Raw genomic sequence first — 25,238 nt, forward strand, 5'->3', positions numbered from 1 at the left:
TTAAGGTGAAACAATTTGCTGGCTTGTATGTAGGTGCTATTTGGACTCTCCTTCTGAGTGAAAAGGAATGATAAATTGACTCTGTAGCGTTATTCCAATCATGGGTAACGTCCCCAAATGCACACAAAGAAATAAAGTTCCAAAATTGTGTTATTTGTTAGTATCAATAAAGTTTTATTTGCATGATTCTTCAATTAATTCAAAGTTCCTTGATGTTACTTTCACATCGATAATTCATTAGTAGCAACGATTTTCGTATTTCATGCCCAATGCATTTCAGGCTTTGCCCTTCATCGGGGGCTTTGTGTACTGAAACTTGTTAAACGTGAAGTGTTTGTCGCAGTCACCGATTAATTAAAATTCTCGGTTGTAAGATGTCACATGGATATGTTTCTTAACAACAGCTTTCACGTGGTAATCTGCCGTGTTTAAACGTCGGAGGTTTCTGAGGGGACTGCCCGATGAAGGGCAAAGTCCAAAATGCATTGGGCATGAAATACGAAAATCGTTGCTACTAATGAATTATCGATGTGAAAGTAACATCAAGGAACTTTGAATTAATTGAAGATTCAGGCAAATAAAACTTTATTGATACTAACAAATAACACAATTTTGGAACTTTATTTCTTTGTGTGCATTTGGGGACGTTACCCATGATTGCAATAACGCTACAGAGTCTATCTTCAAACTTGGCCATAAAGGTATTCTCATTGGCCGGGGCTCCCGCAAAGCCCATTGATGTACCAGTCAGTTGTGGGTAGAACTGTCCTTCCCATTGAAAATAGCTGTGGTGTAAACAAAAATGTAATAGTTTCAACAGAAATATCTTGTTTGCTCTAATTTTGGGCTGTTGTAATAAGGCCCACTCGACAGCTTCCATTCCTTCCCTATGGGGAATTGACGTATATAGCGATTTTACATCAATGGTGCATAGTATATAATTCGCTTCTTGAAAATCTGTCAGCTGCTGTAGTTTCAGTAGGAAGTCCATTGTGTCTTTTACAAATGACGACCATCCTTGAACAAAGGGTTGTAAGAAAGTCCAGATATTTGCCTGGTGGTTCAAATGGTGTGCCACATCCTGTAACGAGGGGATGGAAGGGAGGATCTTGGATATTTTTGTGAATTTTTGGCAACATATAAAGGTGTGGTCTTCATGGATTGCGAACTGTCAAAAATGATTTAGTGGTAGTAGTAATCCAACCCATTTCGAATTCTTTCTCAAGTATCTTATCCAACATTTCAATCAACATGTTAGTCGGATTTTGTTGTAGCTCCAGGTAGGTGGATGTATCTGAAACAGGTTCTTTGACTTTGGGTTGGTGAAATATAGTGTCCATTATTACCACTGCCCCTCCATTGTCAGCGTTTTGAAAAGTTACATTTGAATTATTGGATTACGATCGCAATGTATTTCTTTCAACCTTTGTGAAATTCTGTCTCTTCTTTGAATTAAAATTCACTCTTTGTATATTCTTCTTGATTAGAAATTCAAAAGTGTCCAACATTTTGTCAGAGACTGGAGATTGAAAACAGCCTCTTTGTTTGAACTCAAAGAATACTGTTTCTTGAGGATCATTTTTTGGTGGGAGTATATTGGAAAGAAAATGTCTCAGCCTGAGATTCCGTATAAATTTGAAAAATCGTATTTCGCACTCTAACTCGTTTGTATTGTAGGTAGGTGCAACAGGTCCCGAAATGCATTGGGCTTGAAGGAAAAGAATATATACACGTTGGAAGCAAGCATATAAACATGTTAAATTAGTAATGTGACAAAATATAATATGTATATGTATCAGTATCCACTTGTGAGCAAACATGGATGTGAATTTCAATTGTGATACGTTGAAGTGTATAAATAAATTGATGTAAATATAACTCAATTTGAAGAAATTGAAAAAACTGCTTGACATTTTCCTTTTGTGAACTGTGCACACTGGATCAAGTACACATACTTGCATGTATGATTTTGTTGACCCAGAAGCACACTAGACAGTATGCCTCCCAGTGTAGCCAATTGATAGTTGAAAGGATTATAATTTGAATATGTGGTAAAAATAGCAAGTGCACCACACAATGTTCTATGTTTACCTTTTCACTGTAAGGACATATTTAACTTTATTACTTTAGTCTCATGTCATTGTGGCAAACTAGTGTGTGGTGCATGATCTCTATATGTATAAATTGTAACATAATTCCTTTACCAAATGTTCTAGCATGCCTTTTACCTTCACGCTACTAATGAGTTGTGTATTAATTCATTATTACATTCTATATTTTCCTTTTGATAGAAGATGGCTCAAGTATTGAAGATACAGATTTCAATTGGGATGAATATCTGGAAGAGACTGGTGCAAGTGCTGCTCCTCACACATCATTCAAACATGTATGTACTCAATTATGATTTCACTTAATTGTTTCTTGTCTATTCGTTATTGAGTGAGTCGTGTTTTACTGCATGGGTCGAGACACATTTTTCTAGGTTATGACTAGTTGATGTAAATTGGATTGTGGCACTTTTAGTACCATCTCCTCTTGTGAACAACACACGTCACAAGTGTAGGTACCCCTTGATTTTTCATTCTCATGAAGTTAACAAAGACAGAAGCAAAGTTTATGATAGAGTAGAAATTCCTTCTTCTCATACCAAAAACTCGCATTTTCACCTAACCTAACTTCCGCATGCACTGGAATGCAGCTACGCTGGAAATGAGGAACCCGATTTGGAACTTTTTAAGTGGCCCAAACCTTTAACTCCTTTTACAGCCATTATGATAATCTGCTTCGGGAGCTGAAACATAGACCTCCACAAATGGAAAACACTGTTTATTTACTATTTTCTTCCTCCCTGCGATACATCGGATTACAACATCAATTTGTGTTTCTTATTATTGAGCTTATATTACAGTTACAGGCAGATTTTCTCTCTAGTACCCATATCTAATGTTTTTTACGGAAGCAAACATACTACTGCACATCACAGCGCACACTTTTTGACACATTAATTACAAAACTTGGTTGTGATTGTTGTATTTAATTTTCTACTATGAAGAGACAAAACAGCATGTATTATTACACACAAAAAATGATAATATTCATAGTCAGTGTTCAAATAACCGTATTCAACTTTCAACTTAACACCACATGCTCAATCTCACAAAATGCGTCCACTTTACTTGTAGTCTGGAAATATAATAAGGAACCAAGTTGTCTTAATTGCACAATTCAACAGTCTACAGTCCCACCATTATGATAGAGGGTTATTAGAAAGAAACCTGGACTAGACTAGAGGATACTGGCTACAGTTTCAGCTAAAAACACAGATTAAAACCCGAGCATTCCTCCTAACTTTTCTCGACTTATTTAAATTGTGCTGGAGGTAAACCTCGTGCGTGCTGGGAGCCACGCCTTCACTAGGACCGCAGCTAGAAGGCTGCCAAGTTCAGACGGAGATTCTTGACTCTCCAAACGGATATGTTTGCGGAAAGCAGTTCTACTAACACGAGTTACTCGCAAGGTATTTGAGGGCTTCGGGATGTAGTGACTCGAAGATGGAAAGGACTTTAGTGACGCATTTGGCTGGCACCTGGCTTTTACTTTCTGCTCCGATGAAGAAAGAGGAAACAAGGACATCACCGAGATGGTTTTCTTTAGGTTTTTGTAAACATGTAATGCTCAGTGGGTTATTGTCAGTTAGGCCCACTCAGTTTTTTTTTCTTTCAGAAACAAACCTCCAAACAGGAAAGTCTTGTTTGAAAGAAAAAAATACTAAAATCCATACATAATGTGCAGGGAGTTTTCATTCTGGTAGTCACCCTGTTCATTCTGGATGCCTGACATTTTTACCACCCCGGGACCCTCATGCCTTGGGCAGGAACAATCCTCATTAGAAGGCCCATCCTAAACAATGAGGTGCATCCAGTGGTGAGATACCTGTGGCAGATGGGTCACAAGAAACATAAATGCTGTGAAATCTCATCTACAAACTGGAAGAAACGTGAACATCTTCCTCTTCGAGCAGACGTTCTGCATTCAATTTACGCTAAACGATTCTAAAGTCATTAAAGTTAATATATATTAAAAAATCTGTCCCACTCTATGGAACAGCAAATAGAGGGGCTGTTTTTAACTTATGTTAATCGGTGGTTTCTGTGTTGTTGACAAACAGAGCAGCGCACCATTACAGTTGAATTTCAGTGCTGAGAGCAGTGGGGTTGGGAGCAAATCAGACCCTACGTCCAGACCCGCTGCCAGGAACCAACCCACTTGTATATTAGTATTTTCACGAAAGTGGCTAATAATATTTACTTACAATACATGAGCCTTGTGAAAAAATATGCAGAAAATATGGCTAAATCTCTGAAGTTTATCAACCTTTCTTTTTTTCGTCGTCTAGGTGGAAATCAGTCTTCAGAGCAGTTTCCAACCAGGGATGAAGCTAGAAGTAGCCAATAAGAGCAACCCAGACACCTATTGGGTAGCCACAATCATTACCACCTGTGGCCAGCTCTTACTCCTTCGGTACTTCGGTTATGGAGATGATCGCAAAGCAGACTTCTGGTGCGACGTCATGACTGCTGATCTTCATCCAGTGGGATGGTGCACTCTGAACAACAAGGTGCTGATGCCACCAGATGGTAAGTTAGATATACTTACATAAATCAGTTCATTCGAAGATTTTTTTTGTCATTTATTAATTGTGATATTGCTATGTTGGTGCTCTAGGAAGCAATGTGAAGTGGGAAGTGGGGTGGAGGAGTAAGCACACCATCACAAGGAAATAAGATTTAAAAAGTTAATTAAGCCATGGACTCAACAACTACCAGAGTTATAAACGTTAAATCGCCAGTGACTTGAGCAATTTAACACCATCATCCTAGAATGAAAGACCCTTACTCTTCACCAGATTTTCTGAGTTCTCATGTCTAAGAGAATTTTAATAGTTTTTTGTAAAGCGTGACAGGTTGACTATTCGCCTTGATTGTATCGCTACTGTGTAATAATATACTTACAGGTTGACTATTCGCCTTGATTGTATTGCTACGGTGTAATAATATACTTACAGGTTGACTATTCTCCTTGATTGTATTGCTACTGTGCGATATTATACTGACAGATTGACTATTCTCCTTGATTGTATTGCTACGGTGCAATAATATACTTACAGGTTGACTATTCTCCTTGATTGTATTGCTACTGTGCGATATTATACTGACAGATTGACTATTCTCCTTGATTGTATTGCTACGGTGCAATAATATACTTACAGGTTGACTATTCTCCTTGATTGTATTGCTACTGTGCGATATTATACTGACAGATTGACTATTCTCCTTGATTGTATTGCTACGGTGCAATAATATACTGACAGGTTGACTATTCTCCTTGATTGTATTGCTACTGTGCGATATTATACTGACAGATTGACTATTCTCCTTGATTGTATTGCTACGGTGCAATAATATACTGACAGGTTGACTATTCACCTTGACTGTATTGCTACTGTGCAATAATATACTGAGTTAGACCTGAGACATTTTTTATTTTAGATACATATGTAGACATTGTGGATATTGATAGTAGGGAAACTAGGTTCATCAAGTCCGCAATTTTTTACAACTATTTACCAACATAGAACCTAATAGGTTAAGATTGTCTCTGATATGCCACTACTATTGCTTCCCTTTTAGTCATATTCCTTTTCTGTGACTTTCCTGTTAAATAACCCTGTTGATTGGTTAGTTTATGTATTTACTTTCTAACTTAAAGAGATTCTCTTTAACTACGCCGGGTTTTTCCAAAACAGTCCTCTTAGCCATTTAATCAAGAACCACTCAGAGCCTAAAATATTCTAGTCACTTCTACACCTTATTTATATCCATGATGTGTTTGTATATAATTTGATGTATCCATTGCACTACAGACTGTAGGCTCACAATTCTCTATGTATGAGAACACTGGAATTATGTGAGTCTGCAGCCACAGTGATTTCTGCATAATCATGCATTTGCCGCATTTACCAAATAATTCACCATCTGCTACTCAATTTGCAGGTTTCATCTGCGTGAAAAAATGTTTCTAGCTCAAATGGATCACATGTTACTAAATAAAAGTGCAAAAGTGGTTCTGTTTAATGGCTGACCCTTTGCCAAAGTTATTTGAAGACCTTTCCATTCCTTATTGCTGTATTCAGCTCATGAATTGGTACGAATGAGGTCAATTCTTTCCAGAGACCATTAATAAGTATTGCTATAACAACAAAATTAAATAATACTGTCACAGATTGTGCTACATTATGCCGGATAGTTGTTTTTTTTCTCCCACATATATTGGCCTTTGTTTCATCGCTATAGTGGTTCTGTCTGTGTAGCCCCATTTGAAGAGTCCATTACTGGACCTCTTATGATTGATTAAAAAGATGTATACTGTGATAAACACAGAATATAGTTTGTCTTCTGTCCCTCAAACCTTTCCTCGAGTAATCCAAAGCACCCCACTTCTCTAGAGTGTCCTTTCAAACACTGCTTGCATACTTTATTGTTGCAATTAATCAAGGATTTGTCACTATTTCTAATGCCCTCCAATACCATCTTTTTCCAGTTCTCAGAGGGCGAGGAATTACCTGCACCAAGTGCAACACTATCCCATTGGCTGCATTTATATTCGTGTTTCGTTATTTGACAATCATATCAAACTTACATAGAATGGTGCATGAAAACCCAGTGGTCGATAATAATAGCAAAACACAATCGAGGGAAAGCTTGTTCTATGTTCGATGGCAATTCCAACGGTTATTAGTATGTCAATAAATGCCTTAAAGATTGATTGCAATGTAATTATCTGGGAGTATGTTTCCTATTCCCGATCCTGCAGGCTTGGGATCTAAAATAAGGAAAAGACCACTAGCAAAAATCGTTTAAAACACACCAGTATCTTTCGTATGTCTTGGATTTTCAACTGGTTCTTTTCTATGCAGCAGAACTGCAGAGCTATTTCTTAAGGTAGACTTCCTGAACGGCTGAGTCTGACCACCATTGGATGATTGGTAATTATGATGCAAAATGTGGCCAGATGCCGAAAATGTAAGGATGTCAGGCTGGCGGGCTTTATAAAGCTTTTTATGAATGGCTTTAGGACGGTGGTTGTTAGTTAAGGGACTGTGGCTTAGTGAGGGATGAGAGTGCGAAATACAGAAAGTGCTTGATTCTTGAAGAGGTGCAAGGGGTGGAGGGGTGAGGTGGTTACTAAGCACTCAGGTTGTGCAGGGATCTGTGGTTTAATTAGTCGAGCAAAGAGTTTGTATAGTAAATTGTTGTGCTGTACACGCCAGCCTGACTTAAGACAGTGTGGGGTGGAGGACGACCAGCAGAGACCCTTGGTGAAATTTACAGTTTTCTCAAACATTTCAGCTTTCTGATGACTTTTTAAATGTTCTTAAATCTCTACTGATTTTACCCAATTGTTCTTAGGGATCAAATGCTTTTTAGACGTGGGTGTCACCATCAAAGATGTAGTGCTTCCTTCCCCACCCTTTACATTGTAACACATAGATGCATTAATGAGTATTTGACCTATGGTGGCAAGCCCTTCTTTTATCCCACTGCCCCTCCCTCCTCAGGGTGCCATCAGTGAGGTGGATGCACTTTGATCACACTTGAATGCTGAGCAGGAATCCACATGTTTTGGCCTGCTTGCCATTCTGATATGCTTTTCAGGATAGATGGCAGATCTCTCTTGCCTAGATCAAGCAGCCTTCTTTGCCTCCAAAAAATTAGTTTCTTTATTTTTTTTCTCCCCTTCCATGCCATTGACTTATCTATTCATATCATCCTTTTAAGTATTCTTTATATTAGTTCTTTAAATTGTTTATATGCCATTGGTACCAGAATTCACTTTGAAAGAAGCATTTATCTGTCTTTTACAATGTCAGCTTGTAGATATGGGTATCGAGGCTCTATTCTCCCTATTTTTTACCTCTGTCCTTCTTTAGTTACAAACAAACAGTAAGGGAAACAGGTTGCAATGTGCATGGCTGACATTCTGCCAGTCTGAGTCAGGACAATTACAGATTTTTCCAGGTTGACCATGTCACTGCTCCAGCCTGCCTCATCCCCCGCTTTACCAACTCATCGTAGGGTGTGGTGGGCTTATAAAAGCCTCACTGATACCACCCACCCTGTTAAAATTTGGAAACGGGTGGAGTTAAATAAGCAAGCGGCTGTGGCCAGAAGAGAGCTGGAGCTTGCCCAGTGCATCAGAAGCACGTGTATGACAAAACAGATGATGCACTGTGTAGACGTGAGGTCTCAGCCTCTCACTTCTAGTGTTGTGAGACCCGATAACCACACTTTCATAGTCAGGACAGACAAGGGACTCACCAGGGGTGTTCGAGGCTGCTCTTGCCTGCTCCCCTCAAATTTCCTGCGTATACAATCTGTAAAAACTGAATATACATCTTAGGTGTGAAGTCTTAACTCCTCCTCAGTGGAGGACGAAGGATGAAAAACGGGAAAAACAATATCCTTTGTCAAATGGAAAGAGGAGGGAATTTTAGGTTTGAACTAAGGACTAGTTCTCAGCACTACCTAATCCGAGAAGAATCTCAAATAAGGAAAGCCCCAGTTTCACCAACCTGTCTGCCTGAGCATATGGCAACTAGAAAACAAACTTTGGCAGACAAAAATCTTAGTTCTGCAGAGGACAGAGGTGGAAATTGCAGCGAATGCAATGCCCTGAGAACCAAAGTTAGTTCCCATGCAGGGAGTGTACCACTGGTCATTTGAGAAAAAAAGCTCTTAACGAGGAGAACATTCTAGGTGGTGGTTGCTCCTAAAGGACTTAACAACTGCCCACTGAGCCCTGAGTATAGAAACTGCCAGGTCCAAAAAGAAAACATCCATGAGAAAGTCCAACACTATGGCTGGGTCACAAGAGGAAGGAGAAAGATCTTTCCCCACACACCAGAACTTGACATTATTCCAGTGATGGGCTTAAGATTTTTAAAGTACAAGTCCATCTAGATTTTTGAATAGAAACAAACACTTCCCATGAACATCCCGGTTCCATTAAGGTACTCCTTTCAAGTTCCAAACCCCAAGACTGAATCTCTGCAGACAATCTGGTGAAAGAACCAGAAGACCTAGAAAATAAGACTGAAACTGAATGGGGATCACCCAATGAGGCACCACTGACATTTGAAAGAGAAATGGAAATCATGACTTCTGGATTCATACTAGCGCAATTAGGAGAACTCCCGACCTTTTATCTGGATTTTCTTGATCACCCTTGGGAGGAGTGGAAATGGGGAAAGCAGTACAGGCGACCTGGAGCCCATTTTATGGAGTATCCATCTATTGCCCACGCCATAGGAGAGGGATTCAGACTATAGAATCTTGGAAAGAGTGCATTTTGTTGAGTGGCAAACCGGTCTAGCCATGGTGTGTCATATCTCTTCATGAATGATTGAAAGAGAAGAGGAGATACCCAGAGGGACACTGATGATGGGCTGAAGGCCCATTCTCTGCACCGGAAGATACACTGCGGTCAGAGAAAGGAGATTCTCCTCTACCCACAGGCATATCCCCTGAGAAAGGAGAAACAGGCTTGGATGCACACCACCTTGGTGGTTGAGGTAGGATCTCACAGCATGGCTGTCTGTTTAAAAACAGACCACCTGATTCAGAATGGCATGAAGGAGAGACTGAAGAGCTATATGCACTGCCTTGAGCTCCTTCCAATTGGAAGAATTCTGGAACTCTAACCTGATCCACTGGCCTTGGGCTGACAGAGACCCACAAATGGCTCCCCACCTGATCATGCTTGCTTCGTTTGTTACAGTTACAAATGGAGGCAGGGTCAGAGAGAAACTCCTGTTGACATTATCTGGAGCTAACCACCACTGAAGATCCTGAAAAATCTCTGTTGTACTCGAAATTTTGGGAGGAAGGGGACCAGAATTGGACAGATGGTGTACTAGAGGATACAAATGAAGATGAGGCCTGGATTTTGTTGAGCAGGTGAGACAAATATGTACTCAACCTGGCCTTCCAGTCCTCTGGAACAATAAACTTGACCAATGTCTTTGCATAAAGAGCTCCAATGACTTGGAGGTGTTGAGATGGGTGAAATGTGTTTTTGTGACATTCGGAAGGAATCTGTGATCTTGAAGCAGGTTGCAGACTTATCACAGGTCATTTTCTGCCTGGAGGAAAAAGAAAAAGGTAATTAGCCAATCATTCAGATATGGAAACACTTAAACCCTTTGGAATGCAGAATTCCAACCAGAGGTGCCAACAGCTTTGGAAAGACCCTTGATGCAGAGGCCTTCTGAAAAGGAGAAGGACTCAATATTGATAGTGTTTCCCCAAAACTGCAAATTGGAGGAACTGTTGGCATGAATGATGGATTGACACATGTAAATAGGTGTAGGACTTGGCCTTTTTGGCTGAAGTTCCCTAAACATTTTGCTTTCCCCCTATACCATTTTCCTGACATAGAGTAGCCACTTTTAGATGATTTGGGTGCGTTGCCATTGCTTATCAGTGTCAAAGTACAAGTGTTCCCGGTATAAAGTGTAATGGTAATTGGTTGGCCATGATTGATATGTTTGCCTTACTAGTAAAGTCCCTAGTGATGTGCACTGTGTGTGCTAGGGCTAGTAATGCATAGGCTTGCGGAGAAGGGAACTCAGGCCTGCAGTGCAGGGCCTGCGTGCAGTTTGCTAAGTTAGCATGTTGTCCTGACAAGTGCAATAACTTGTCAGGCCTTACTTTCCCTTTTTCATACACATTGGGTACCCCTACCGTAGGTCCCAGGGGTAACCCCTGGGCAGGGTGCAGTGTAAGTAAAAGGCAGGACATATACTAAGGTTGTATTGTAGTTCATATATTTCCAATAGGCTCTGCGCATTGGAATAATATATCCTGTAGCTTAGACGTAGTACTTAAGTCGACTAGGTCTCTGCCGAATATAATAGACTTAATTGTGAGTGCCAGCTAGCTCAGAGGTCACTAGAAACTTTCTCGAAAATACAAGAAGGGATTGGTCTCTGACAACCATATAACATGACAACTTTGTTTCCCCAGAATGAAACGTATCTCTAGAGTCGCGGAAACAATAGACGGCTATTTCACTCAGTCAAAAGTGCATGCTTCGTTTCACCAGAGTTGCTTAGAAACAGAGAGATGGGCTTTTTCATTAAAAGTATTTATTGAACAGTCTTATTTCTTAAGCATAAGAAATGCACTGCTACAATTGAAATGCTAGTTAAGAAGTACAATGCATATAATACGAATAGTATTATAAAATAGTACTGTAAGAGCATGATATGGTTTCTAAGCCATAACTATAGAATACATAAAATGCATAAAAAACATACAGTAATAAAAAAGTGGCTAAAAGTACTCAACTGGTGCTTCTAAAATACGCCTACCCCGGTGCACCTAACCTAAGTCTAAAACGAGGGAGGAGTAAGTGTGGTGTAGCTTAAGTCTAGTAATTTTCTGCCAAGAATCTGTTCCAAGAAATCTCTAAGGGTCTAATCATCTCCGTACCTTGATTTTAGAATGATAGAGGTCTTTTATCTCTCTCTCAGGACTCGATCTCCCAGCAACCCGCAAGGGTAGTCTGGAAACACCGGAGCTGGATTTCTCGGCAAGAGAAAAGACAGCGTCTTCTCAGTGTGTCAGTTGGAGGGTCGGCTTCCTTCGGCACTTGCAGCAGCAGGGCGTCCGGCAATTAGTTAGTCGATCTGCTCCTGAACCACTGTGTGTTTGACTGGGCAAATGTAGGCATATTTATACTTTGAAGGTGCCGAGTTTGACGTAAGATTGGACATAATATGGTCACTAGTGCCTCAGTTCCTTGAAAACTCCAGGAGTTCTTGGATAAATTAGTATTCAAGCAGGGGGAAGTCCCTGACTGCTGAAGGCTGGTTTTTCCAAGAAATTGTTGTGGATTCTCGCAGTTTAGTGGAAGTAGCCATGCCGTATTTGGGCTGCACAGGCTAAGACTAAATAAGGCAATGATTCCTATGCCTATATAAGGACTGTGTAAATTATACCTATATATGGGCATGAATCGGGAAAATTACACTAGGGTCCTAGATTCTCACATAACAAGGTGTGTGTTATGTCTTGACAGTGAAAAACACTCCACTTCGTTTTTCACTGCTGAAAGGCCATCCTGCCTATAAGACAGAATGGGGGAGGCTGGGTGTTGTGTTTGTTAGCCTAGTTTCCTATAAGTTTAGAATGGAGAGGTGAAGTTTAGTATGTATGAACTCACAGTGTCATAACACATCTTTCTGTGAAAGTAGTTTTGTCACTGTGTGTTCAGAAAACACTCTTTTAGAAAGTGGCTGAGTTTTGCGCTTTAAGCATTTCCGTGTGTCTCTGCTGAATGTAGATTCGCTGTCTGGAACTGAGAGGTGAGAGGAGCTGGGAGAGGTCTTGACCCAGGGAGGGGTTGAGATGGCACCAGGCTGCCCTGCATCTGAAGAGTAGGGGGAGGAGAAGCCCGGGAGGTGAAAAGGCCTGGGCTGGTGCTATATATAAACCAATTGACCCATCTCCTGCTGAGTGATTAAGGATCCAGACCCCAGTATCAAAGGGAAAAATGTGACACTGGGAGGGATATACCCAGAACTGATTTAGGCAGGGGTTAGGGATCCCTGAGCACAAAGAACTTCAAAGACATGAGGGGTATAACTAAGAGAACTGAAACCCATAAAATTTGGTGTAGTTTTGAATGGCAAAATGGACAGGTCGAGTCTGCAAAGGCTTTGACCTCTGTCACGGTCAAGAAGAATCTCTGCCAAGGAAGAATTTGCTGAAGAGACTGCTGGGTAGGACTGACCCTTGCTTTGTGATCTGGGGCTGGCCTGCAGTTTGTAGCTTTTACTAAGGAAGAGACTGAAGGGACTATGCAGTGGGTGGTGTCCCCGCCTTCTTGAACAGGACAGTGCTTTGTGCTGTGTCCTGAACACCATGGGCCCGAGGTGAGCTGGCTCCCTATTTGGAAACACAGGAACATAAAAGTTTCCAGAGAAGTCCCAAGCAACGTGATGTGCGAGTGCTTTTGCAGCTTGAGACCCTCGGAAGTTGGCCTTGTGATCGTGGGCAAACAGGAGTAAACTGAGTCTCGGACGCGCAGGGTGCGTGTCGTGGTGCAAGCCAAGGCGTTGGTGAAGAGCGCCTGGTCGTTGTCTGTACCGGGAGCAGAGAGGTGACTCGGACGCCCAGGGTGCATGTCGTGGTGTAGCCAAGGTGTTGATGAAGAGTGCCTGGTCGTTGTGTGCACTGAGCGACGAAGTGGGTCTCGGACGCGCAGGGTGCATGTCGTGGTGCAGCCAAGGCATTGGTGAAGAGCGCCTGGTTGTTGTGTGAACCGAGCGAAGAAGTGAGCCTCGGACACTCAGGGTGCATGTCGTGATGCAGCCACGGCATTGGTGAAGAGCACCTGGTCGTTGTGTGCACCGAGCGAAGAAGTGAGTCTCGGACGCGCAGGGTGCGTGTCGTGGTGCAAGGCGTTGGTGAAGAGTGCCTGGTCATCGTGTGCACCGGGACAAGAGGTGAGACTCGGACACGCAGGGTGTGTGTTGTTGTGCAGCCAAGGCATTGGTTAAGAGCGCCCTTGTCATCGTGTGCACCGGGACAAGAGGTGAGACTCGGACACGCAGGGTTCATGTTGTGATGCAGCCAAGGTGTTGGTGTAGAGCGTTTGGTCATGAAGTGCACCGGGAGAAGAGGTGAGACTCGGACACGCAGGGTGCGTGTTGAGCGCAAGCCAAGGTGTTAGTGAAGAGCGCCTGGTCATCATGTGCACCAGAGAAGAGGCGAGTCTCGGACGCGCAGAGTGCGTGTTGAGGTGCAACCAGCAGGTGCTGGTGAGGAGTGCCTGGGTAGTGTGTGCACCGAAATGAAAGTAAGTCTCCACAGTGCTGAGTGCGGGTCTCGGTGTCCACTGAGACCGCCGGAAGGAGGGCCAGGTCGTTGGGCCCTCGGAATGAAACAGCAGCGGCCCAGACCGGCAGCCCCGAAGGAGCAGAGCTGCCAGCCCGAGCTTGCCATACCCATTGACAGAGTTCTGGATCAAGGCCCAAGTCGCTGAAAGAGGAGAGGAGAGTGGAGTTGCGCCCCCAGGTAACATGGATCACCATCTGGGGTGGGGTGTGGGCTCGGGGGGAACACTCTCTTAGGCTCTCCCTTCTGTCAGCTGCGCGAGCCTGTGGCTTTGGCTTTGATTGAGGCCCTTGCCGGCTGAAGGAGGGGTAGTACTGGGGCCGGAGTGAGAAGCGGTACTTTTGGGTCAGCATTGATCCATATTAGGGGCAGCTGTTAACAGAGCACCTAAACTGTCGTATTACACTTTGTATTATTGATGCTAACGAACTATCGAACTGTCGCATGACGCCTGACCTTATTTGTGCCTGACAAAGTACATGCTTGGTGCCCTACACCATGCTTTATTTTTCCCTTGCAGTGTACATGATTATAACGTGGCACGTTGCATTATTTCTTCATCGCATAGTACATGATTAAAACGTGGCGCAGTGCATTATTTCTTAATTGCACAGGACATGATTGCAGCGTGATGCATGCCTTTGTTTCTTCCTTGCACACGGCATGCTGGTAGTGATATGCATTGCTTAGGTATTCCTTCTATTGCAAAGTACATGACCATGGCGCTACTTATGGCATTGTTTCTCTATTGCACAGTACAGAAGTATATCGTTACGCATTGCAGTATTTCTTTTCTTCTGCAACTTGTGTGATTCTAGCAATATGACCTGCCTAACCTTTTGGAAATGGTTATAAGTAAGCTTAACTGTTGGTTAGAAGCAGTGGTTGGGATTAGAACCTATCAATCCACCGGAAGGAATACTGCCCATTATTTTATGTTGGTTTTGTATTGTGTGGTCATATCGCATATCTTTTTATATAAAGATTATACTCGTTTTATAAAAACTCTTGTGGAGTCTATTTGAGGTGACATCATTGCGTTGCTGTGAGTGTGGTTGCACATACTGTACACTCGTGCCTAGGAGATATGCCTGGCTGCTCTTGCCAAGCTACTGAGGGGGTGAGCAGGGCTATGTCAGACGATGTGCTTACTTAGCCTAACGTTGAAAGGAAGGGTCCGGATCTCGCACCTGGCGACAGCGGTGTGGGACAGGGACTCCCTCCTCCAGCATTTGGTGGTGGCGGGGAGGGATAAGGACCCCCACTTCCAACAATAGGTATCCATTGAGTCCTGAGAGGTGAGGAAACATCCCTTCTTTAGCAGTGGCAAGATCACCTGAAGAGAAACCATCTTGAGTACTCACACCCCTCAGACTCTAGACTGGTCAGAACTCCCCCAAGGCTTTCTGAACCAAAAAGGAATAGAATAGTATCTGTGGTAAAGCTCTTTGGGAGGATCCTGGGTGATTGCAGCCTTGCAGAGCAACACATCTTCTCCAACAATGCACAGAGACTAATTGAATTCTTTGGAGGAGGTGTTGGCTTTATTTGTCATGGAGGCAGGTCGATGAAATAGATTTTGTACCGCTCATGCATCTGCCATGGATCAGTGCCAGACTTGCTGAAAATGTAGAAGTCGACCTCCCACTGGAAGCGACTTTACGTTGTCACGACTTGTGAAACTGGTATGGTTCTGTTCAGGCAGAGATGGAAGTGGTTGCAGATTGGAATTGGAATTTATCTCCAGCAGGGATGCCCCGGCCACAACCCTCAAAGTATGAAAAAACTAGGGGTAACCCTATATCCCTCAAAACCTAAGCATATATAGTTCAAACAACAATTGGTTCTGTCGGGTCAAACAACTCCTTTGTAATTGTAACACAATTTCTTTGTAAATGTACGAAATTTACATAAGGTAAAATATTAAATTCAAAAGAAACGCTTGTGAACAAACACACACACACAAAGTAATCACTGGTATGAACAGGAAGTGATATTTTTACTTAGCATGTCAAGCTTCGTGATTGCCAGGCTGTCCCATCTACCCCATGTCCTGAAGAAGACCCGTTTTGACATCCCTCGTGTAGGCTTTTGTCAGGGTTGAAACATTGAAGGCTAATTGTCCATACTTCAATAGGTCTCCAAGCTGACAAATCAATATAATTCAAATACAAAGCTTGAGACATATGATTACTAAATGAAATTGGACCCCCCTTCTTTTTAAAAAACATTTCGACTTGTAAATAGATGTGCAGCATGTCGCCATGAGCTTCTTCTTTTCAACAGTCTTTTTAACCATCTCCTCAAACTTTACCCAAAAATTCTCGAACCAGAAATCCACCTTCCAGAACCTCATCTAGATGCATTGTTGTTCCACTGCTGAAGCCAATAACTTATTGGATGTAACATCGCCAAAATCAAGGATAGAGGCTGCAACATCGGTATCCTATCCTGAATATAATGGACTCACTGCTCAGAAGGATAAATCCAAAACTGTACAGTGTCCAGAACAGCTCAAATGAAAGGGCGCATCTGAGAAGCACTTTAGTACATTTATAGAGAATCCCTGCAAATGCAGGAGGTTCATCGTAGTCTGAAGGTGGGAGATGACACCCTGGGGAAAAGGCACCTTCAACAGCCAGTTGTTGAGGTAGGGGAAGACTGACACCCCTAAACTGTGCAGATGAGCTGCGACCACTACCATCACCTTGGTGAACACCCGAAGGGTGCTGGTAAGGTCAAACAGTAGCACGGTAAACTTGTAAGTGCTTGTGGCCTACTGTGAACCGCAGGTAACATTTGTGACCCAGCAGGATGGGGATGTGAAAATACGCATTCTGCAAGTCCAACGCTACCAACCAGTGTTTTCGGTCTAGGGCAGACAAGACCTGAGCCAATGTGAACATCTTGAATTTCTCCTTTTTGAGGAAGAGATTGACGGTCCAATGGTCCAAAAAGGGCTGCAACCCTTTGTTCTTTTTGAGAATCAGAAAGTAGCGGAAGTAGCTAGCAACCACTGCCTACTTCTAAAATCTGAACTCTTTTTATAGATACCTTGGCTTGGAGAGCTGTAGCTTCCTCTTGGACTTCTGACTACTATTCTGTGGTCAGAATAAATCACGTCCATGTGCACGCACAACTTGGGGAGTCTGTGCAGAGATCGTGTTCACATCCATGCACACCTTGGGGAGTCTGTGCAGGGCTCAAGGAGCGATCCCGCAACCTCATCTTCTTCTAACAGGATCGGGAACACCGTGGAGTCTCGCAAGCCGGTGTCGACTGCCGAGCTGCAATGAGTTTCAAAGCTTGCTCCAGCAGGGCCTTCGGAGCCATGGCCTCATAGACAGAATATGAACCACGAACATATGAGGCGGGGGTCAGTTACCAACATAGTGCTGTGACAGGTGGCAAACAGTTTAAACCCTGTACATCTAAGTGACATAACCTCGACACACAGAAAAAATTGCTTGTCAAAAAGTTGAAAAAACCTGTCAAAAAAGAGGCACAGGGGTCGCTCTAATCCAGATCAGCGCTTAACTAGTGCGGAAAGAAAAAAACCTGACGTCCGTGTGCCTAAGTGCTGCCTATATAGGTGAGTGTGACTTCATAACTGATGCTAACGACGCCGATGACATCACGCGGGGCCAAATGGAGCATCCGACAGCACGCAGGGGTACTGCTCATGCTAAAGTTTACGGATCCAGCCTGATGCCTGTGGAATTAAAAGGTAAGGAATCTGCAGCTAGAATTCTCTATCAGATAGTTTAGATTTACAGATCTGGTCCTTCTACTGGTTTTGCAAAAGATCGCATTGAATTGGAAGGCTCCTGGGCTGCCTCAATGGCAGAGTGGTTAGTAGACCTAATTGAATTGACAATGGCAAATTAAGACTTTTTGGCCATGATGAAGAGCAGGGCGCCAGACCTTACAAAATAAGAACAAAGAGATGCCTCCATAGAAGATTTGGGGAGGTTGTATGGCCGATTATGGTGCACCTCACAGTGCAAGCCCTATCTGGGGCAGGTTGCTGGAGCATGATGGCAGCCATTGCAGCATATGTAGGCCACCCAGACTATTGGTGGTGATGTAAGTGATCAATGATATAAGACAAGAACTGTGCTCCTAGCAGTGGGATACACAGAACAGAAGAGTATACATAAATGACACACTTAGACTCGAGAAGTGCATCAGGGAGGAGGGGTTGAGGGTTCTTTCTTATGTTGTTTTGTTACCAGACACTGCTGGCATACGCCAATGTTATTCTTGTCTGTGGTATGGAGAATGCCAGTATTCTTTAAAGAATCATGTTTTCGGTAGCGGGCCTATAACTTACCGGGGACACTAGGTGCATAAAGAGACTTCTTCTTTTGTATTCAGGTGCTGTATACAGTAAATTGAAGCAAATTAGGCTTTTATTTTGGTAAAACCATCATTGTATTGGTTCTCCTTTCCTACCCATAGTTATTGCAGAAGACAAAACAAAACCTCTTAAGACTTTAAGAAAAATGGCACAGTATTTGAGTGAACGTCTAACACAAAAACGATACAGAATCCTATAAATTCAGCATTCAATCTCCAATATTCAAATGTAGGTGTTTATTATTAAGTTAATATGTAGCTTCAAGTAGCTGTAAAAAGCCTTAACATGTCAGAGTATTTTAGATGACAGAGGGGCAGCATAACGGCTTTGTATATGACCGAATAAAGCAATTTTAGTGCAACATAATATTTAAAACAAAAGTGACATTTGTAGCGTATGTGCACCATGACTAGCGACTAATCCCCCTGGCAGTATCTCAAAGGTTAGAAAAGATTATAAAGTAATTCCCAAGGCTGAAAGAAAAGAAACAGACTCTACATATAGGATAGAGTAATTAGAGCGAAAGACCAATCATCTGTCAGGCTTTGCAAAACCTTTGTAAAATAAGATATGTAAGGACTGCCTTGAAAGCAAAATAGGGCAAGTTAATCCACCCAGAGTGCAGAAGTAATTTACAAATCTGAGGGCCTGATCTATAGTGCATTGATTTCTGAAAGTGCAAGGTTCATAAAGTAAGGTCTCAGAGCTTTGAAGAGAATGTATACCCTACAACTGGTCAACGTATGAGCCAGAATGTTTGGTGTACCTGAACGTAGACATGTGCACCACTCTATTTTATAAATGCCCTTAGTGTGATCTGAAGCAATCGGAGGATGAGGAGACCAGTGTAAATTGATTGTCATATTTTGTGCCTGATTCCAAACTTACCATGCCATGTAAAGCTTGAGAGGGTCAATGTACATTATAATGAAATATAGGCTGGAGTCTTTCCTATTTGTATGTTTGGAACAGTGCTTAATCAGGCAATGTTTTTTAGAGGTGAGAAGAGATGAGAGACTACAGAATCAACAGTCACTACAGTCACTACCAATGTCAGTTTAGACCACCCTGAAAAATATTTGAGAAGATTATCAGCTGTTCAGAGAAGAGTTCAATTCATTCGTCCAAAAAAGAACTGATGTCACCATGAGTACAATAATGCAATGAACTCTAGTTGAAAATGAGGCTTTATTTTTTCCAGTGCAAATCATTGGAAAGTGGCATATGAATCAGATTTTAAAAATGAACAATAGCTAGAGTCCAAATGAATAACTGCATTACTACTTCTAGAGTTACTTTTGAACTCAAAGTATATGATGAATTAATCTTGGGAGAATAATTGATTCTTCTAAGCCAGGATTCAGTCAAAACATAAGATAGCTGTTTTTTAGTCAAAATACTTATCTCCAAGCAATATTTTCCAGTTGATCTTCAGTTACATAGAGAGGCAAAGAAAAGATGGAATCTACTATAGTCATAGAGGAGACCATTGGTATACTGATAAAAATATTGTAGTTAGGCCTGCTCCCGGAACTTTACAACGGTAAACATTCTACAGCTCTAAAACATTGGACATGCCCTTTGAGAAAAAGAGATAATATGATATTTAGATTTAGAGTTGTACTCTTTTACTTCAGTTAGGCAACTAATCGAAAGAGGACTGATCTTCCATCCCAATCCTGGAAATGCGTTGCTGTGGGCTGCACATTACAGGTCGGCAGAATTTCTCACTCCAACCATGGAATTGGGGGAATTTTGGCCACTCCACGTTACTGTCTAGTGCAGAGTTCTGGCCTAATTCCGCCACTTGCCTCCTGTTGGAATTTGTCTCCTGTGAGGTTCCAGAATATGTGAGCTGTTGAGTGTGAGCGAGATTTGGTAGAGTGGATTTCTAACATGGGCTTTCGAAAGAAGTTGCAGTCAGAGGGCCACCATTCAAGTAGATTTTCTGCAGCTTGAGTAGATTTTCTACTCGAGCGGCAGCAAAAACAACTTGAGTGGCTGCATGTTCTTTTGCAACACATGATGCAGTTCACGCTGATTTTCAGCATTGCTTGCGCTACCTGTGCTGCATTGCAACATATGCTGCATATATTCCGCCTGTTGGCTGAATCTTGCTCAACTTCCCTGTAACTCTGCAGAATTCCATTGAGTGAAACTCAGTGCATTCCGCCTTCTACTACTGCACATAAGGTAATATGGAAGCATGATAAAAATTTAGACATGATTTACGAGAAGAAATGTGCAGGTTGTCATTCTGTTGAAGATCACTAATAACGTTGGGAAAGAAAACAAATAAAGATCATTGGGGATGAGAGTCCTTATTGTAAATTGGAATCATATGCACAGTGAGGGAATAAAGAAAGGGTGTTTTTTGTGAGCTGTGCAGAGGTGAATGTATTAACTTGGGATTATCTATCCAGTGTTGCTGTAGATCAAAAAAACGTTCAAGGACAATATAATTCAGTTTCTTAAAAAATAATAAAGGTTGTTGAATAGAATATTGATGTTCGAAGAACTTGTGAAAACAATGTAGAGAGGATGCTCATCAGAGCAAGAGTGTGGCAATGCCAAAATAGTCTTTGCTGAGTTACCGAAGTCATCATAAATAGTCCTTACCATTGAATATCTGGGGGCAGGAAGCTTTAGGGATTCGTTTGGGGTATTGGCAAAAACATTTAAACCATTATGTGGCATGCTAGATATTGTGTGAAATGAGGTATGTGGGTATTAAGAGTGAGTAAGGACATTTTTCTGTCAGAAAAGGGATACGAATCAATTAAGCCATGAAGTTATTGAACAGGATCGAAGCGGTAAGGGGCTTGGGCATAGAGGATGATTGCAGCCAATTTGGGAGTCGAGAATAAAGTAAACAGCAAGATTAATATTTGGGTACTTTGGATGGAAGATATTGCTCTTCTTTGAAGATTAAGCAAGTGGAAGAAGGAGTGAAAAGATGCGAGTGAGGTAAGGTAGGGTAGAATGAGGGATATGGGTAAGAGAGAAGAGAAGAGGATAAAACCAGTGTAAAGTTCACAGTGGAGTGGAATGAAGGGGTACATGTGAGGGAGACATATTTGGGGTGAATAGATTTTCCCAGGAGACTAGTTCTGTCTGAAAAAGGATGTGAAATACTTTTAGGTTTAATGCAATTCAGATTCGAAATATTGACTTAAGTACTGACTACTAGCCACCAATAGTTAGCACCATCAGTCAGATATGCTTTGTACGGGTAGAAGTGCACTAGTGTAATAATGTCTAGACATTAAAAAATAATTAAGTAATGAAAGGTTACATTTATATGCCTCTAAGGTATTTAAATAATCTGAGCGACTCACGTGTTTAGTTCTGTTTAACCACACATTTTTGGTGTTGATAATCAGATCTACAGTCTATCTTTGATTATAAATGGCATGTTTTTCTTTTCTGTAATGTAAACTGTTTATTTTGGGGAAGTTAGATTATTTTTGGGCACATGCTGTTAAAGTTTTATTTTTCTATGTATTAAATTCCTATTTTTATAAATAATGTCTTTCTGGAAATTGTGGTCCTCACTTACAGTTGGATTGTAATGCGACATTCATGGAAAATGAACTGATGCCCCATCCATTTTGCACTCAGTTCCCATGTCCCATTCAGGGGCAAAGCCACAGCCAGAGTAACACTGTATTTCTGATGGCCGACCCACAGCCTTTAGAAAAAACCCTCACTGGTGTTGGACCACTAGCTGACATTGCATTTAAAGATCCACCTTATTTAGCAAAAGACTATAGATTATACATCACCATTTTTATATCTTCAGTGTAGCATGGGTGTCCAGGTAAGACAAAAGAGTATGTGTCCCTCTAGGTGCTATGATATGTTGCCTTAGGGCCATTTATTTTTTTTCCAATTTTTTTTTTACTTTAGTAGTTTGCCTCTTGATGTTGTAAATGGTCCGTTCTAGGGTGCTTTCCCTCAACTTTTTGCTTTTCTCCTTCCCAGTTTTCCACTGATGTAAGTGCTAGCCTTAGGACTTTGAGCACATTTGACACTGCCATTCAGTGCCAAAGTACGGTGCTTGTCCTGTACATGCTGGTTATTGGTGTATACATGATTGGCTGATTTGAGTAAGCTGTTAGTCCCTTGTCGCGGGTAAGACATATACCCAGGGCATGTACCGCGATTGCTCCTCTGTGGGCCTGCAGCACTGGTTGTGTCATCCACATAGGTAGTTCATTGATTGTGCCACAGGTTTTCCCTTGTGAGGCCTGTGTGTGTAGTTTACGTTGCTCAGCTTGGCATTTAAAAAGCTTCATGCCAAGGTTCTGCATGTCTCTTGCTATATCTGAGTTCTGCCTGGTGACAGGGTGTGGTGTTGGGAGGAGGTAGGGCATGTGCGTTTGTGCATTACATGCAAGGGTAGTGACCGGCACCGGATGGTGTGTTCGGTATTATGACGGTTTCGACTTCTTGCACTAGATTATCATGGGAGAAGGCAGAAAAAGGCTTTTGAGCAGGGTTTCCTACACGTAGAATAGTAGCAGTATAGTGTTTGATATCGATGAGTTTGTAATGGTGAATCCTGTCATGCAGTGTGAGTGGATCTGACATCAAGTGTATGGAAATGTCACTTTGGGAAGTGGGCATTTCAATACTCATAACTCTGTGCCCCTGTTGGCCTGTCTCCAGTTCACATCTGGGTGCTGGGAGGACAGCTACATCTGTGCATTCCTGATAGAAGGCCATAAACTAGGGGCTCAAGGGAAATTGCGGACCTTTGACTCCGAGGTCCCTTTCTGGGACATTTACGTGGGAGTGGAAATGACACCCGCATTCCAAGGGGCAGGGTCTTGGCCCCAGTAAAGATAGTGATCAAACCTCCCAGGGTGGGATGGCAGACAGGACAAAATGTACAGAGGGCCTGTGTATTTCAAATGTTGCATTTTGAAGTGATTTTGAAGGCCATTGTGGGTATAACTACTGGAGCTCTGGCCTCTGAAAGTAGAGACACTTTTGGATTTCGATCCATACTATGCTGGTTTGACGCTGGGACATCAATATGAGGAATCATTTGGGCAGCATGGACTGGAAGTGGATTATCTGCAGACTTGTGGTGGTCTGGAACTTGTTGTGCTCCAGGCATGGGAGTTTAACTTGGTGGATTTTGTCTGGAAGTTGCTGACCTGCAGCTAAGTACCAAGTGTTGTGACCCCAATTCCTAAGTACTCTCCAAGGGCTGGTTGGCTGGCCTACTGTCCACAAGAAACCAGGGACACAAAGGATCTCCCTGTTTCCACAAGATTGTATCGACCGCACAGGGTGCAGTGGGGACAGGTGGAATTGATCGTTTTTTGGTACAAGGACCGTCCTCCTCTGCACAGTGTGACGTACACCGCCATCACACTGTGCAGAGGAGTGTGCTCATAAAGTTCAGCAGCCCATCTGAGGTGGCAGGGCATGAGGAGTTTGAGGAGTGCTAGGGAAGCTTGCAGTGTCTGATGGAACGGTGATTGCAACCAGTGGACCTGTGCTTGCTTGTACTCCAGAGCGGGTGGTGTCCAAGGTGTGTTGAGGCAACCTGAGCCGGTAGCTGATATGGTCTTTGACCTCCTGATCTGGAAGATGAGTGTCTGACGTCCCAGCCTCTGCTCGAGGTTGCTGACCCCTGTCTTTGGACATGCCACAAGGTTATTTATTGTGGAGAACATCGTGACGAGGCCTGAGGGGTTTTGTGTGCTTTGTGGGTCCCTCACGCTGACTGTCGGGAGCTACTGCAGTTCAAACTTTTACCTGAAAACCTTTCCCCAGACTTGGAAGTGCTCTAGCTTTCTGGATCACAACCTTTTGTCTATGGGGGGATAGAGATCCCGCACTCATGCAGGTTCCACAGGGCACCTGGAGGTCTAATCCGGATGAACAAAACTAAGTAACTGTTTCTTTTCATTTTAGGTGGTCTGACTGTCTAGTCAACAGGGAGCCAGCAGGGTCAACGTCTATCGTCGTCAGGTGTACTTAAGTGACTGAGAGGCTGGGTCATGAGGCATAGTCCAAGACCTGCCATTGCTTGACCATTCTGTTAGGAAAGTTTGACAACTGCATATAACTGTGAAGTGTATATACAGCGTGTATCTCGTTTTGATTTCAATGGGAAAGTTCGACAATTGCATATAACTGTAAAGTGTATATAAAATGTGTATCTCATTTTGATTTCAGTGTGTGTGTAATACAAAGACCATTGTTTTATACATATGGTGTGGCCTTTTGTTTGTGGCGTACACAGTGTGTTGTGAGGCTAGTAATGTGCCAATACTTTTCAATTGAGTCCTGAGGATACGTGTGACTGCTCGGAGCCCAGCTATCCAAGGGTGAGCACAGGTTATCTGACACATGTATCATACTCAAACTATCTAGAGCAGTGGATTCTGACTGGTTTTGATGCTTCTCAGCCAGCCAGAAACCACTGGGTCTAAGAGTTAAAAACAACAAAAGTGACCCTGCACTATGGCACACAGGCTGACAAAAGCATCTTCAATGGAAAGAAGCCAGTGAACCCTAAGGGGAAATTAAAATATGATCAATATGATGTGGCTGGGCCATAACATCTGGTGACTCCACTGCCCCAGTAATTTGCAGGTTGCCCTGCCATGCAGTAAATGACCCGAGTATTTTAGTATTCTTGTACTAAATGGTTTGTTTCATATATCTATTAATATAACATGCTTGGGTGCTATTATTCCACAAAATGCTGTGGTAGAAAAAACATATTTCAAAGGGGAGGGAGAAATACTGAAAATATTTCACTGTTCCCTGTGAAATATGGGTTGCATCATCACAATGACAGCCCCCAACGCCCACTATAGAGCTTTATCATCATCAGTGCTACTAGGATTATTCAGCATGGGGGAACAAATTATGTAACAAGGATTTCTAAATTG

At 42.4% G+C, this 25,238-nt stretch overlaps 1 protein-coding gene across 5 annotated transcripts in view; it reads left to right on the top strand.

Moving 5' to 3' along the window:
- SFMBT2 (Scm like with four mbt domains 2) overlaps nucleotides 1-25,238 on the top strand; it is a 1,092,424-nt gene that overhangs the window by 297,951 nt on the left and 769,235 nt on the right. For 3 of the 5 annotated variants that reach the window (XM_078677108.1, XM_078677111.1, XM_078677103.1), the window contains exons 3-4: nucleotides 2,292-2,386; nucleotides 4,397-4,637. In XM_078677108.1, the coding sequence (XP_078533234.1) occupies nucleotides 2,292-2,386; nucleotides 4,397-4,637 (336 nt within the window). The remainder of the gene's footprint in view (nucleotides 1-2,291; nucleotides 2,387-4,396; nucleotides 4,638-25,238) is intronic. The other 2 variants (XM_078677113.1, XM_078677105.1) reach the window with 1 other exon arrangement.

Source organism: Lissotriton helveticus, chromosome 1_1 (genome assembly GCF_964261635.1).
Source record: "Lissotriton helveticus chromosome 1_1, aLisHel1.1, whole genome shotgun sequence".
Classification (NCBI taxonomy): domain Eukaryota; kingdom Metazoa; phylum Chordata; class Amphibia; order Caudata; family Salamandridae; genus Lissotriton; species Lissotriton helveticus.